The sequence below is a fragment of the Eumetopias jubatus genome, unplaced genomic scaffold (assembly GCF_037043125.1).
Source record: "Eumetopias jubatus isolate StellerSeaLion01/CBP00866 unplaced genomic scaffold, mEumJub1_p1.0 scaffold_4, whole genome shotgun sequence".
Lineage (NCBI taxonomy): Eukaryota > Metazoa > Chordata > Mammalia > Carnivora > Otariidae > Eumetopias > Eumetopias jubatus.
Genome location: NW_028274810.1, coordinates 157,065,129 through 157,078,634, shown reverse-complemented (window position 1 = coordinate 157,078,634; position 13,506 = coordinate 157,065,129). Strand labels below are relative to the sequence as shown.

At 35.2% G+C, this 13,506-nt stretch overlaps 1 protein-coding gene across 1 annotated transcript in view; it reads left to right on the top strand.

The window, feature by feature from the left end:
- Positions 1 to 12,648, top strand: part of RALYL (RALY RNA binding protein like) — a 325,277-nt gene extending 312,629 nt beyond the window's left edge. The window contains 1 exon segment of the mRNA XM_028113154.2: positions 12,404 to 12,648. Coding sequence (XP_027968955.2) covers positions 12,404 to 12,648 — 245 coding nt within the window.
- Positions 12,649 to 13,506: the final 858 nt, after the last annotated feature.

Here is a 13,506-nt window from a genome sequence, read left to right as displayed (position 1 = left end):
GTTTTTTATATGCTGTCTATGGCACTAATCTAAAATGTGGCTGTAACTGAAATATTCTGTGATGTCGCCTAAATCAATATTTCCCTTTGAGGAACTTCTGTGAAATTCGTTATTATATAAAACAACCCTTACAGCAAAGGACTTTGATAACTAATTTGCACTTCAGTTTAAAGGATTATGGAGAACTCATTTAAATATAAATCACCTCAAAGAGAAAAATGTGATCCTTATTCTATCATATTATACCTTCCAGTCTCCTGCAATGAATAATACCTTTCACATATCTTCTTGGAAGATCATCTATAAATGTAACGCCAAAATTCAAAGCTTGCGTTTTCTTTTCATGAAAGGCTGTCATCTTATTTTTGTACATGTTTAAACTTTCCCAGTCATGAGAGAGTTATTTTTAAAATGATAGGCTTAGTCTTTTGATATTTATGTCTTTCTTACTTTAACATGTTAAGAAGAAAATGGAATAATTCGTAATTTCATTCACTTAGTAATTGTCTCCTGAACAACATTCGTATTTATGGAGATAAGATGATTACCTTCTAGATTTTCTTTATGAAAAGAAATCAGGGTTGTAAGGAAAGAGTCAAGACTAGATTATAGAAAGTGGAGAGAAATATAATAAAATTCTTTAAAAATACCCAATATTTCCTTACTAAATTTAAGGGAGCACTCATTTTAATGCTTATTTGGTTGCTAAGCTAATTATTTCATAGCTAACTAACATTTACTCTTCATTATTACTCTTCTATACATCTCTCATTCCCAGTCTTAGTTATTTGATAATGAAATTTTCCAACATAAAGTACTGGCAGGAAGGAGATGGAAGATCACAAACCAAAGTTGGGGAAACTACACAACATGGAGATTGTCCAGTATTCAAGTTTCATACTATCATTTTTTTTCTTTTTTGTTTGTAGTGAATTTCAAAGCTATAAGGAATAATTGTAATGAAGTATAACTACTTGATTTGGGATTCTCTATACCTTCAATTGCTTCTAATAGATACTTGTATGGTGTCTTGTCTCTTTGAGATTGTCAACTGCCTGAGCATAAGGTCATGTCTTCTCTTCCTTCTCTAACTCCCCAATACCAAGTACTATGTACCAGGCACAACCTGGCAACTCATTTAACTTCTCTAGGTCTCAACCCCTCAAATGTAAACTAGAGGAATGGATTATGACCTCAAACATACTATCCCGACTTTTAAAATTACAGTTAGCATAAATCCACAATGCATATATTATTTTTTTCCTTGAATAATTCAATAAACACAACTTTGGGATATAGTGTATGTAGATTATTAAAAACAACAAGTAATACTTATGTCAATGTAGTCTACAGTTGTGCCTCATTCCTGGATGATTCTTTTAAAAGAGCCACATATAAATGGCCATATAGAAATGGCACAATTTACATGTGGTTTACACAGCGATGTTAAATGACCAAAAAGGGTAAAAGAGGCAAGAAGGAAAACTAGAAACTGGGTATCATACAACGGGCACAACTAATACAGGCAACTACATTTTTTAAAAAAATCAAACTTCAGGCATAAAGTCTCTGTCTGATGTGAAAAGGCAAGTAGACATGATTTAATTCAATTTTATTTTCAGTGGTGTGCCTGATAAATGGCCATCCAGTCCTGCTTGGACAAGTCTAATGATAATAGCCAAAGTTTAACCTAAGCATTGGAGAGGTCACAAACCAGATCCCATAAGATAAATTCATCCCCCCCAATATGTTTGGTAAAAGATACAGAATTTAAAAAAATAATGTCCAAGAATTATAATATTACAAATAAATATCAAAATACATAACTGCTTTTGAAAAGTTGGAAGCTTTCAACATTGCTATCATTTTATGCATGGCATACTCTTTTCAGTTTGCTAAGATTTTTATTTAGCCAGTTCACACATGAATGTTATTTACTTGGTTGGTCTCTGTTTACGTTTGTATCTCAGATGCCTATGATAGGTTCTCCTTATAAGTTACCAAACCAAAAGGTCTTTTGTTTTCACTTGGTTTGGTCATCCATTTTATGTCCCCTGAAACCAAACTAATGTCTCATCCATTGTGAATGTAACAGCCAATTAAATATTTAAAAAGAGCTATAATATTTCACCCCCAACCTGTGAGCGGAGAGTCAACATAATTGGCCCATAGATGTTCAACTTAGCGGCATTCAAATTTTTGTCACAGCGTCTTTGAAGCCTTCTTTTCTCTAGATAAATATCAATAATTTTTTCAGCTGCTTCTCATGTAATTTGGTTTTGCATCTTGAACCATTGTCGTCTCTCTTCTCTGGTCATTCTGTAGTTTGTCAACCATATACTGAGGTACTCAGAATGGAAAACATTGCTCCAGATATGATCTGGAGCACCTATAATGTGCTCCCTATAACATAACTATTTCTGCCACCTATAACGTGACTATTTCTGTTCTGAATACCTTGCTGCTAGCATTTGCACTCTGGATTAAGTTGGTGATGTTTCTGGTTACAGATATTGGATTAAATACATGAATTGAGCTCTGCTGTCTCCTGAAACTGCATTAAAATGATAGGATTTTAAAAATGAAAACCTCTAGGCATAAAGAGAATGGGAACAGAATTTTAGAAGCTAGACAGCAGATGGAGAAATGCACCTGACTTAGCATATCCCAGAAATCTGGGTCCAATTTTAACTGCAGAAATACCAAAAGGCCCAAAATTAAAGACATATTCTTCTGGAAAAGAAGTTATAAATGGTTGCAAGTCTGTTGAGGAGTCAAATTCCTACGTCACCATTCCTAACTATCCCTGACCCACTAGAAAGCTGATGAAGTTTCCTACAGAAAAGCTACAACAGCAGATCTCAGAGCTGGTAAACAACAAATTTAAGTGCCGTTAAACATTAAGAAACATTAAGGAGAGAAGTGAAAGTTTACACAATTACTGTAGAAATTCCAAGCATTCTCCTTCCCCTCAGCTGCCAGACAACTGGCAAGACACTAGAAGTTTTCATTGGGAATATGAAAGGAAAGATTTAAGATGCTGGCATAAGTGCCACCCAAGGAAATGGTCAACCAGGTCATCCTGCAAAAACAATATCCCTGTGCTTACAAAGCTGCCCATTGATATTTTAATACCCCACTGGTAATATGAATGGACAAGCATCACTCAGTAATAGAAAACACTTAATATAAAAGGAGATATCAGAAAACGAAAGAAAAAGAAAAAGAGTTTGGAGGAGACAGATTGTGCAGAAGAATAAAATTTTAAAAAGAAAAAAAAGACACCGATTAATACACTCAGAAAGAAGGAAGATATTGTATTCATGAAATAAGAACATGAAACTAAAACTTGAATATTCAGAAGACAGAGAAAAGAGCTTTTAGAGATTAACATGTGATAGCACAAATAAATAACTCAATACAGGACTGGAAGACAAAATTAAACTCTCCCAGAAAATATAGAAAAAAATAGATAAGGAAATAAGAGGATATTGATATGAAAATCACTGGATGAATATCTGAATAACAGGGTTTCAGAGAGAAAGAGGATAGATCACCAAAAACATTTTTTTAGAAAAAAAGAAAACTGAAGAGCATAGTTAATCAGATTGAAAGAATATGCCGAGTGCCTGAAACAACACATGAAAATAGGTGCACATCGAAGCATCTCATTGTGATATTTCAGAACACATGAGGACAAAGAGGTTAGTCCTACCAACTTCAGAGAGACAAGAAAAGAGAGAAAACAGTTTCCATGTAAAGACCAGGAATCAGAATACCAATGGGCTTCTCAGCTGCCACAGTGAAACGTAGAAGGCAATGAAAACATGCCCTAAAAATTCTGAGGGAAGATCATTTACAAGCTACAATTCTGTACTTCGTACCCACTCTTAAATGTAAGGGTAGATTAAGGACATTTTCAGATATATAAATATCAAGAAGTGTACCTCCAATTCATTCTTTCTCTGAAAAGTACTGAAGGAGGTACTTCACCAAAACAAGGAGGTAAACCAAGATAGGGGAAACATGGCTCTCCCAAGGCAGGGAAACCCAAAGGTAAGAGCAAGGGGAATCCTCATGATGGTGGTAAAGGGGATTCTGGCATGAGCTGTGCAAGGGGCCCAGAAAGAAATAAATCCGAATCAGAACTACTCAAAAGCTCTGGAAGAGACTTTTTCAAGATGAAATTGATCGAATGGCTAAAGGGTGGGGAAGTGAATTAGTCGAAATGAGATTTACACATCTAGTTAAAGTTTGCTCAAGTACATAGAAGTACATAGGGAAGTAAATTAAAAAAAAAAAAACCTAAGGCAGTTTTTAACATCAAAGAAAATAGCATTGTTCAGGAAAGAAAAATTATTTATTATATACTAATAGCTTAGCTGCACAAAGCATTTACATACTTAAAATTATTTAAAAACAGAAAATTGATCTAATCCAATTTATATTGTAACTCCCTAGAGTGATGGGGTAAGTGGGGACTGTATGACAGAGACCTCAATCCTCAGCTTTCTAAGTATGATATCAACAGACAGAGCATGAAATTGATTAAGAAATAGCAACATAAACATGTTATTTAGAAATATGAGGGCATATATTTAAAAGAATGAGCTGAGTGGAAAGCCTTTAAGGAACTGAAAATGGTGAGCAGGTAGGAATGGAAGAGTGCTCTTTTTCATAACAAGTCTTGTGGAAATATTTGACTACAAAAATTAAATGTCTTAAAGAAGCTAAATTTAAAGGGATGAAAAGAGAGTGAGTGGTGTTTAGCAACTGGATCAAAGCTTTTCCTTCTGCTTAATGGATGGAGACCTTCTTATGGTTATCCCTAGGATAGTTGTAAAAGAAAAATTGCACTGAACAATTACTAAAAATGGCAAGGAAGACTTTATTCTAGACTATTGCAATAGGGGTCACGACTAGTACAATATGGGATGGAAATTGAACTCTACTGAAACAAAAGGCAGGATCATTTTTAAATGCTAAGCTAATGGAAAAGTATTAGAGGACATTAGTATGGAGGCTTGTCAGTATTGGGCCATCTGTGTTTGCTGATTGACTGTTATGGAAGATAAGCTTCTACTCTCCCACAGAGACTATCTTTCTTGATGATTACATTTCAAAGGGATGGTTTCTAGGCTTAAGAAAACAGGTTGTAAAAGATTTACATCTCAAAGGAGCATAGAAAGAATTTACAATCACAAGTTTTCTAAAGTTAAGGCTCTAAGAAAAAAGAAAGAGGTCAGGAGCTGCTTTAGCTAGGAAGAAGCCTGTCAAAATTTGGTCAAGCTGAGAGGTACATTAAGGTCCTTGGTAATAACTCAATCACCATCTTTCAAAATTGAAATCTTTCTCCTCACTTTCTTATCTCATATACTCTACTGTCTGTGCCCTGTCTCTGTTTACATCACAACTACATAAATCCTGTCAATCAAATTGCCAAACTGAACATCTATTCCTTCTACAGCCAGTGTTGCAAAACCTTACCTCAGCATCTTTTTACTCCATCCCTTCTATTTTCCCAATACTATTGCATGTACCCAAACCCTCACCATCTCTCACTTGCTCTGATGCACTCATCTTATTTTTTAACAACTTTATTGAGGTATATTTTACATAGCATGAAACTTACCCATCCCAAGAGTGCAATTCAATGACTTCTTAGTAATTTTACCGAGCAGTGCAGCCATCACCACAAATCAGTTAGAACATTTTCATCCTCCAAATCCTCACCTGGTGGTTGGTCTCCCCACTTCTAGTTTGCTTCCTCCTTAATTCATCTTCCTTGTGGCAAATAGATCTACACTAGCAAAACACCTAAGGCCCCAGGCTTAAGAATCAAACAGAACTAGGCTCAATCCTATTAGAGATTTAGTCCCAAAACTTACTAGTTGTATGATATTTGGAAAGGTCCTTATGAAATTTATAAAATTGGGGGGGATTAATATCTATCCCTTAAAATTATTGTGAGGTTTATGGGGTGCCTGGGTGGCTCAGTTGGTTAAGCGACTGCCTTCGGCTCAGGTCTTGATCCTGGAGTCCCGGGATCGAGTCCCACATCGGGCTCCCTGCTCAGCGGGGAGTCTGCTTCTCCCTCTGACCCTCTTCCCTCTCGTGCTCTCTGTCTCTCATTCTCTCTCTCTCAAATAAATAAATAAACTCTTAAAAAAAAATTATTGTGAGGTTTAAATAAACACAGTATCTCTGTAATTTTTAAAATCATTTATATTGAATTTGTGGTGACCTCAACAATCCAGGGTACTCCATGAGAACAACTCCAGGAATGTATTTAAGTAACTGATATTTTAACTGGAAAGCAATCCTCCTATGTAGCTTTCCTGATGCTCATTTATGACATTATTAGTATTACCATCCATAATAAGTTGCATCTCTTTAAATAGCCTTTATTGGAATCATTGAGTTAAATCCATATTATATACTGTGTTGTAATGTAGAATTTTTTTAAAAATATGGCTTATACTGGTATGCAAAAACAATAGTTCCAGGGTACTTGCTTGGCTCTAATGAATAATGTGACTGTTTTGTATCAACATTCTTTCCAACCATCTGCTAAGTACAATTTAGTTAGCAATTAGCTAGCAATTAAGCCAGCCTGTCAAAAAACTTAATTGCCAACTCAACCAATTTTCAAAGTTATATTAATGATAATAGCTATGCAGCAAACTGAATTTAATAAAAATGCTTTGAGCATAAATCCCAATAATTCTAACTTGTTTTCTCAATTACATATAGCTTTTGAAATAGAAATGTGATGTGCAAAAAAAAACTTTTGAATAGGAGGGTTGAAATTTAATATCAAATTATTTTCTTTCATGGCTTTCTAAAGCCTGAGGCATTTTCCCATAAACAGAAGCACCTACCTAACACTTGCACTTCTTTCCCTTTGACAGCCATTATTTAGTTGGAGCCTGTGCCCCTAACTAAACAGACTTCTTCATTCTTTAATTTAAAATTGTCTGGTTACTGAAGAGAGTCAAAGCTCTATCATATTAGGCCTTTCTCCTAGAGAAATATTAAGAAACAGTCCAGGCTATGGAGTCAGAAAACCTTAAGCAAGAATTCTGATTCTTGCACTTACTGTTTGTGCGACCATGAGCACCTATATCTCCATCTGTAAAATGATAAAGAAGCCTCCCCTGCAGGAAGTTTCAAGGCCTATAGGTAATGAATGTTGCATGGTCAGCGCTTTGTAAGCACTCACTAACTTGGAGCCATAATAAATCTTTTTTTCTGTTGAAATCCATAATTTATGTAATATTAGAGATATCTTTTAGGCATAAGCTGCTAGCTTTGGTTCCTAATCCATTCTTAAAAAAAAAAAAAAAAAAAAAAAAAAAAAACTAAAACTCACTTCGCCCACAAAAGAAATGCTGTGGTCACCCGTCACTCTGACTTAAAGAAAACAACAGAGACTCCAAACAGCCTTCCCCCTGGAAGCCCTTGCAGACTTTACACTTTATTTTTCTCCTAAAGACTTATCCATTTGAAAACAAACCATATTCTAAGAAACTCTCAGACCCCACATTTTACTTTGACTTAGTGGTATGGGGCTCTCATGCAAAATGTGGCAAGGATATTTCTTTTAACCTCTGTGGCTTCATATTTTTGCTACCATGATGCCAATTTCAACAATCACTTTGACTCTCTGAAAAGAATTTGACACCCAGACATTTATGTCCATTTTTTAGTTCCACAACAATTCATGAATATATTCAGCAAATATTTCATTTGTGTATAAGGCTCTGAGTTAGCCATCAGGGCTACAAAGATGAATAAAATGTTTCTGCCACAAAGAACATTAGTAGTAGAGACATAAATATGTATGCACACACATACAGACCACATATACATTCAACACTCACAATAAAAAGGAAAAGCTATAACTAGAAAAAGAATTATGCAGATAAAGAGAATGTTATAAAGTCAGGAGTAAACTAAAACATATTACTTCTAGTAGAAGTAAAACTAGTTAATTATTCATAAAAAATAGAACAAGTTGCTTTGTTTGTATTTCAAGAAAATAATTGCTGGATCAAAACTGCTTGTTAAACTGTGAACCAACAGTTTAATAAACAAAATGTGCTTTCATGTGTGATTTTATTCCTGGAACCTATCATTGTTTAGTGATTATAACATTTCTCACTGAGGTAATGACAAAAATCTGTGATGACTACATATTACCAAAGCACAGGTTGGTTGTATTTCTGTTAAACTGCTATTAATTGATTACCATTGTAATTAAAGGTTGTTTTTTTTTTCTCAGACCAAATAATGTCTTCCACACATTTAGCTTTCAAGTTAATGAATGGATGAATGAGGATAAGTCCTAGGTTTTTTTGCATTGAACTCTAATACACTCTTGCCTTTGAAATAGGCTGTCAGAGGAGTTCCATGTATGTTATATAACACACAGACACACACACACACACACACACACACACACAAGAGCAGAGAATAAATTAAAACACTATGCCTATCTAAACAGAAATGAAGCCAAAATTGTCTTTGTAATGTATGACTCTTAATGGTCAGTAGTGATGATTTTGACATAAACTGTCTGTAGCAATCAAATAATCAATATAAATTCAACTCAAGAACTATTTTTGAGCCTGTTATGATAACATGTTTGTGTGGCCTTTACACTTTAGGAAACACATTCACCTCTTTTTCCTCCTTGAAGTACACAGCAACTCTCTGAAGGATGTTATTTTCATGCTCATCTTTTAGAGAAGAAAGCCATAGTTAATAGGAGTAGTAATTAACAGAATTATGGATCTCGAATCCTGTATCCTTTCTAATAGCTTATATTATCTCTTCTATGTATAAGCACTTGGTAAGGGGTACAGAGCAAATCAAAAATTTCTTGATAACTGATGTGTATTGTACTTTCCACTTTACAAAATATTAGCATCTATATTATCCCCTTTGTGACAGTGACCTTTTGAGACGATAGCTCAAATATTAAGGAAACGTAAACACCAGAGAAAAGGATATAGTAGACTAACAATAAGAACAGCATTTGATCTGGGCTTTGGTTGATCAGGAGAGAAGGAATCCCAGCCAAGTAGGAGGATCAGGAGAGTCAGCTTGGATTTCAAGCATAATTGCAACAAATTGATACACAAAGTCAAATGAGGGCTACTCATCTTTTAAGTTCTGATCCTACATGGGTTCTCTGAAAATCTTCCATGCTTCTTTGGTCAAAGATTTTCCAGAGGAGAAAAAAAAACAGAATACTACTTTCAACATCAAAAAGTAAGGGTTCCCAGAGAACAAATATTTCTGAAATCATTAGAGAAGAAATGTATATGTCAGACCAAATAAATTTCCAAATAATATTAATCCTAAGCAAAAGTACAGTTATGTATTATAACGAAAAAATAAATATAATGACCTAAAATTGAGAAAGCCTGGCTTTAGGAAAAGTTGTAAGATTCAAGACATTTTTCACTGTATAGGGTAATAACCGTTCAATCCTAAACGTCCATTCCTTTCTCATTCTTGAAATACCAGAACCAGGTGGTGAGAACAATGGTATTTTTTAAAAGATTTTATTTGTTTATTTGAGAGAGAGAGGGCACAAGAAGGGGAGGGGCAGGCAGAGGGAGAGGGAGAAGCAGGCTCCCCACTGAGCAGGGAGTCCTACTCGGGGCTCAATCCCAGGACCCTGCGATCATGACCTGACCTGAAGGCAGATGCTTTAACCAACTGAGCTACCCAGGCATTCCAAGCAATGGTATTTCTAACAAGTAGCATAGTGACATAGAGTGGCAAAATGGGAGGGACCAGGTGATAAATACAAAAGTCACTCTTAGGACAAAGATGGAAGAGTTGAAACCAGAGTTCCCTTGCCGGATACATTGTGCTGCCCAAGGCATCAGTGGTAGTAAAGACTGTAGGGTAAAGCATGGGGTGTGATTAACATCAGAAGATTCAAAACTTCAGTGCTCAAACGCGTCTGCCCATCACAGCTTTCCCTCAGTTGGTGCTGGCCAGAGGTGTGTAGGTAGGTTAAAGGTCAAGAACTGTAAAGGACACCGATACGTGGAAGGAAGGCGAGATGAATAAAACCTAGCAATTTTCAGTAGCAGTTAAGTTCAGCATGTGTTTGGTCTGTATCATTTGCCTGTTTTGCCTTCCTTTTAATTGTATTTATTTTTTATTTTATTTTTTTCTGATTTGCCTTCCTTTTAATCCAGATACTTGGGTCATCTTCTCCAGATTAAACCCTTTTGGTTAAGTTTGACAATAATCACTTTAGAATCTTCATAGGAATTTCTAAGCTAAAAGTAATGTAGACATCAGAGAAAAGGGAATTTATGCTACTTGCTTTCATCAGGACAATCACTCAGTGTGTCTGACACTCAGATAAAGAGTATAGCTTTAAAAGCAAAATTTACATCATCACAACATTAGTTATGTTGTTCTATGGAGAAAAGGGAAACTAACAAGTTGATAGAAAAGCATCACAGAATGTAGTTTGTGTCTACATGTAGGAAGTAAACGTGAAGAAAAAGAGCCTAGGTTTTGTCATTTTAAGACACCTGTAGTAATTACTTTTAGCCTTTTTGGACCCATACCAGTTCTTCTCCTCCTCTGGAATGGAGCCTCAGCCCCACAAGTTTTTCACTGTTATTCCCTGATCTGCCCAAGCCTCTCATCCCGTGCTTACTGGTGCTGTTATCTTGACATATTCACAATGAGGAGCATGCAGTCTCCTTTTTTGTATGTAAGAGTTACACATTTATGTAGTCCCCCTTCATAGTGTGCAAAACATTTCCCAAATATAAGCTCTGTTAATCCTACAGCAACCCCAGAGGTAGGTATTTTTATGAAAGCTTTTATATAGATGAGGGAAGGTTGACCTACTATGTTCCAATGACCTGACCAAGTGGCCAAAACAGACTCAAGTCCACTGTGCATGATTCCACTGGTAAGTAGCTAAGCTGACCTAGAATCCTGTCCTCTGACAGCAGGGCCAAGGCACAATCCTACCCTTCTGCCTGATTCTCAATGCATAAACTTTAGTACTTGAAGAATTAAAATACAAGAACACATGTATTTATATGAGTAACTGTTATTAAAATTTTAAACAACTTATAGAAGAGGATACCTGCTTATTTATACATCATTTTTATCAGTTTATTGATTTACAAGTTAGTTGTGTCTGAAAAGATTTGTGCTGAGTCAGAATATATGTATACCAATGCTTACTTTCTTTTTAACTCACATTATGAAAAAGACTAGGAATGAATATGCCTCAATTTATTTGGCTCTATAAACAGTCTTTATTGCCATAAAATATAAATAAATAAGCTTAAGATGTAGCATCTCTTAAAACTCAAATCAAATAATGGGATAATTGTCTGGTAAAATAACCATAATCAAAATGAGTGAAAACCACAAGGCTTTTGAGAGAACCACGTATACATAGGAATAAGTTAGAGAAGGAGGTACATTAAATGATCTTGTTTATTCAGTACCCAATGCTTCTTGATATTTTCACAGGAAATGAAAACCAACTGCTAGGGAAATAACTATTATGTTGTCAGCATAAATCCCATCTGGGCGAATTTCTGTAAATGGAACGTGCACACCCTGGTAATTAGAGGGTATTCTATTAATGTAGAATGTAGCTTCATTTGTTGAGCACTTATTATTTGCAAATAACTGTACTAAACTCATTGATTTACTATTTCCAAACTCTGGAAATTAAGAAGTAGTAATCCTAATTGTACGGATGAGAAAACTGAAGCACAAAGAGGGTTAACCATTTTGGCTTTGCATCACAAAGCTAGTAAATCTAACACCAGAATTTTATTCTTAACCATTGCAGTTAACCACATCTGCCAAGAGAATTTAGACTCTAAAATGTCAGAGTATTGTTCACAGTTGTCTGAAAGACAACGCATGTACTTTTGTACTTTTTTTCCTCAGTGAATTTTTGTCTTTTTCACTTAGATTTGAACTTGTCAATGAAATTTCTTTATCTTCCCTCCTTTAGTGAACAAGTTCTATGTTTTATTTGATTTTTTCCCTTTGTTTTTGCTGTATTTTTTCCTCAGAGAGAATATTCTTATTAAAAAAGAATATATATAGCCAGGAAGAGCCATCTCTTTATGTAAATCTTTATTTCTTTATATACAAGTACCATCTGGACTTCCTAATTTTTGATAATTCCATTTAAAAGTAAGTATACTGAAATGAAAATACACATAGGTATAGGTACATAATTTACATGACTGAATAAATTCAACTGGAACATAATATTACCTTATCTTCCTCACACAGAGTTTACCCTTTCATAGACTGTTTTGTCATGGTTTATCCAAATGGCTCATGAGCAACCCAAGGTAGTAGTCATTTGCTTTCTCCCCCCCAGAAGCTCAGAAGAAGCAATTGGAAGAGAGTATAGAGCTGATCCAAGATGAATGTGTGTCAGAGAATGCAGATCACTCTACAGAGGAGCCTGCTGAAGGAGGGCCAGATGCGGATGGAGAAGAGATGACTGATGGGATAGAGGAGGACTTCGATGAAGATGGGGGTCATGAGCTGGTAGGAACTAAACATTTGGTGTTCACACCCCTTGGTAATAGCACCAGCATGTAAGCAACTCATTCATTCTAAAATAAAGATTTAATATTTGGGGCGTATTTCATTCTTACATGCATATATTTAAGGCAACATCAGTATAGTGCTTTGCACATAATAAGTGCTCAATACATTCATGTTAACTTAAAATATGACAGAGTAAATGAACGGACAATTGAAATATTATTTATGAGATTAGTTATGGTTAAAGTGAAATGAAAGATTCTCTTTCCCAAATGCTCCATCACGAAAGGAATCTTGCATTTGAGCAATTATATGTGAACTGTACGTGGATATAATATTCTCGCAACAAACGACCATCTAATGGAAAATACATGGCTCCCTCTCTTATTAAATAGTGTCATTCACTGGTGATAATTATCTTTATTAGTTGTATGGCCAACAGTTATTTCTATAGTCTGCAGACTAAGATGACCCTTGATATATGGCCAGTTCACCATCTTTAGAACATATGCTGCTTGATAATTTTTATGAGTTGGGGATTTAGCCAAGACTTGATTCCTTATATGTTTTATTTCCCCAGTGTTGTTGTAATCATAGTGCTCATATCTAATGTCCTTTCCTATGTATGTACACTAGGGACTTCATAAATATATGCTGATGAGGATGCGATTTCTCATATTTTATCACCCATGAAATTAAACATACTATCTTAAAGGGATTGACTAATAAAAATGATGAGAGGGCGGCAAGTGTGAGTATGTGTGTGTATGTGTGCACATGTTGCCAACTCTCAAATATCTATGAACTGATCATATGAAACTTGACTTATCCCAGGTAATATCAGATTCCAATTTGTTATAATACCTATTGTTAGTTAACTAATTTTGTCATGGTGGTTGTTGTTTTGATATGGTAACTACCCTATCAATC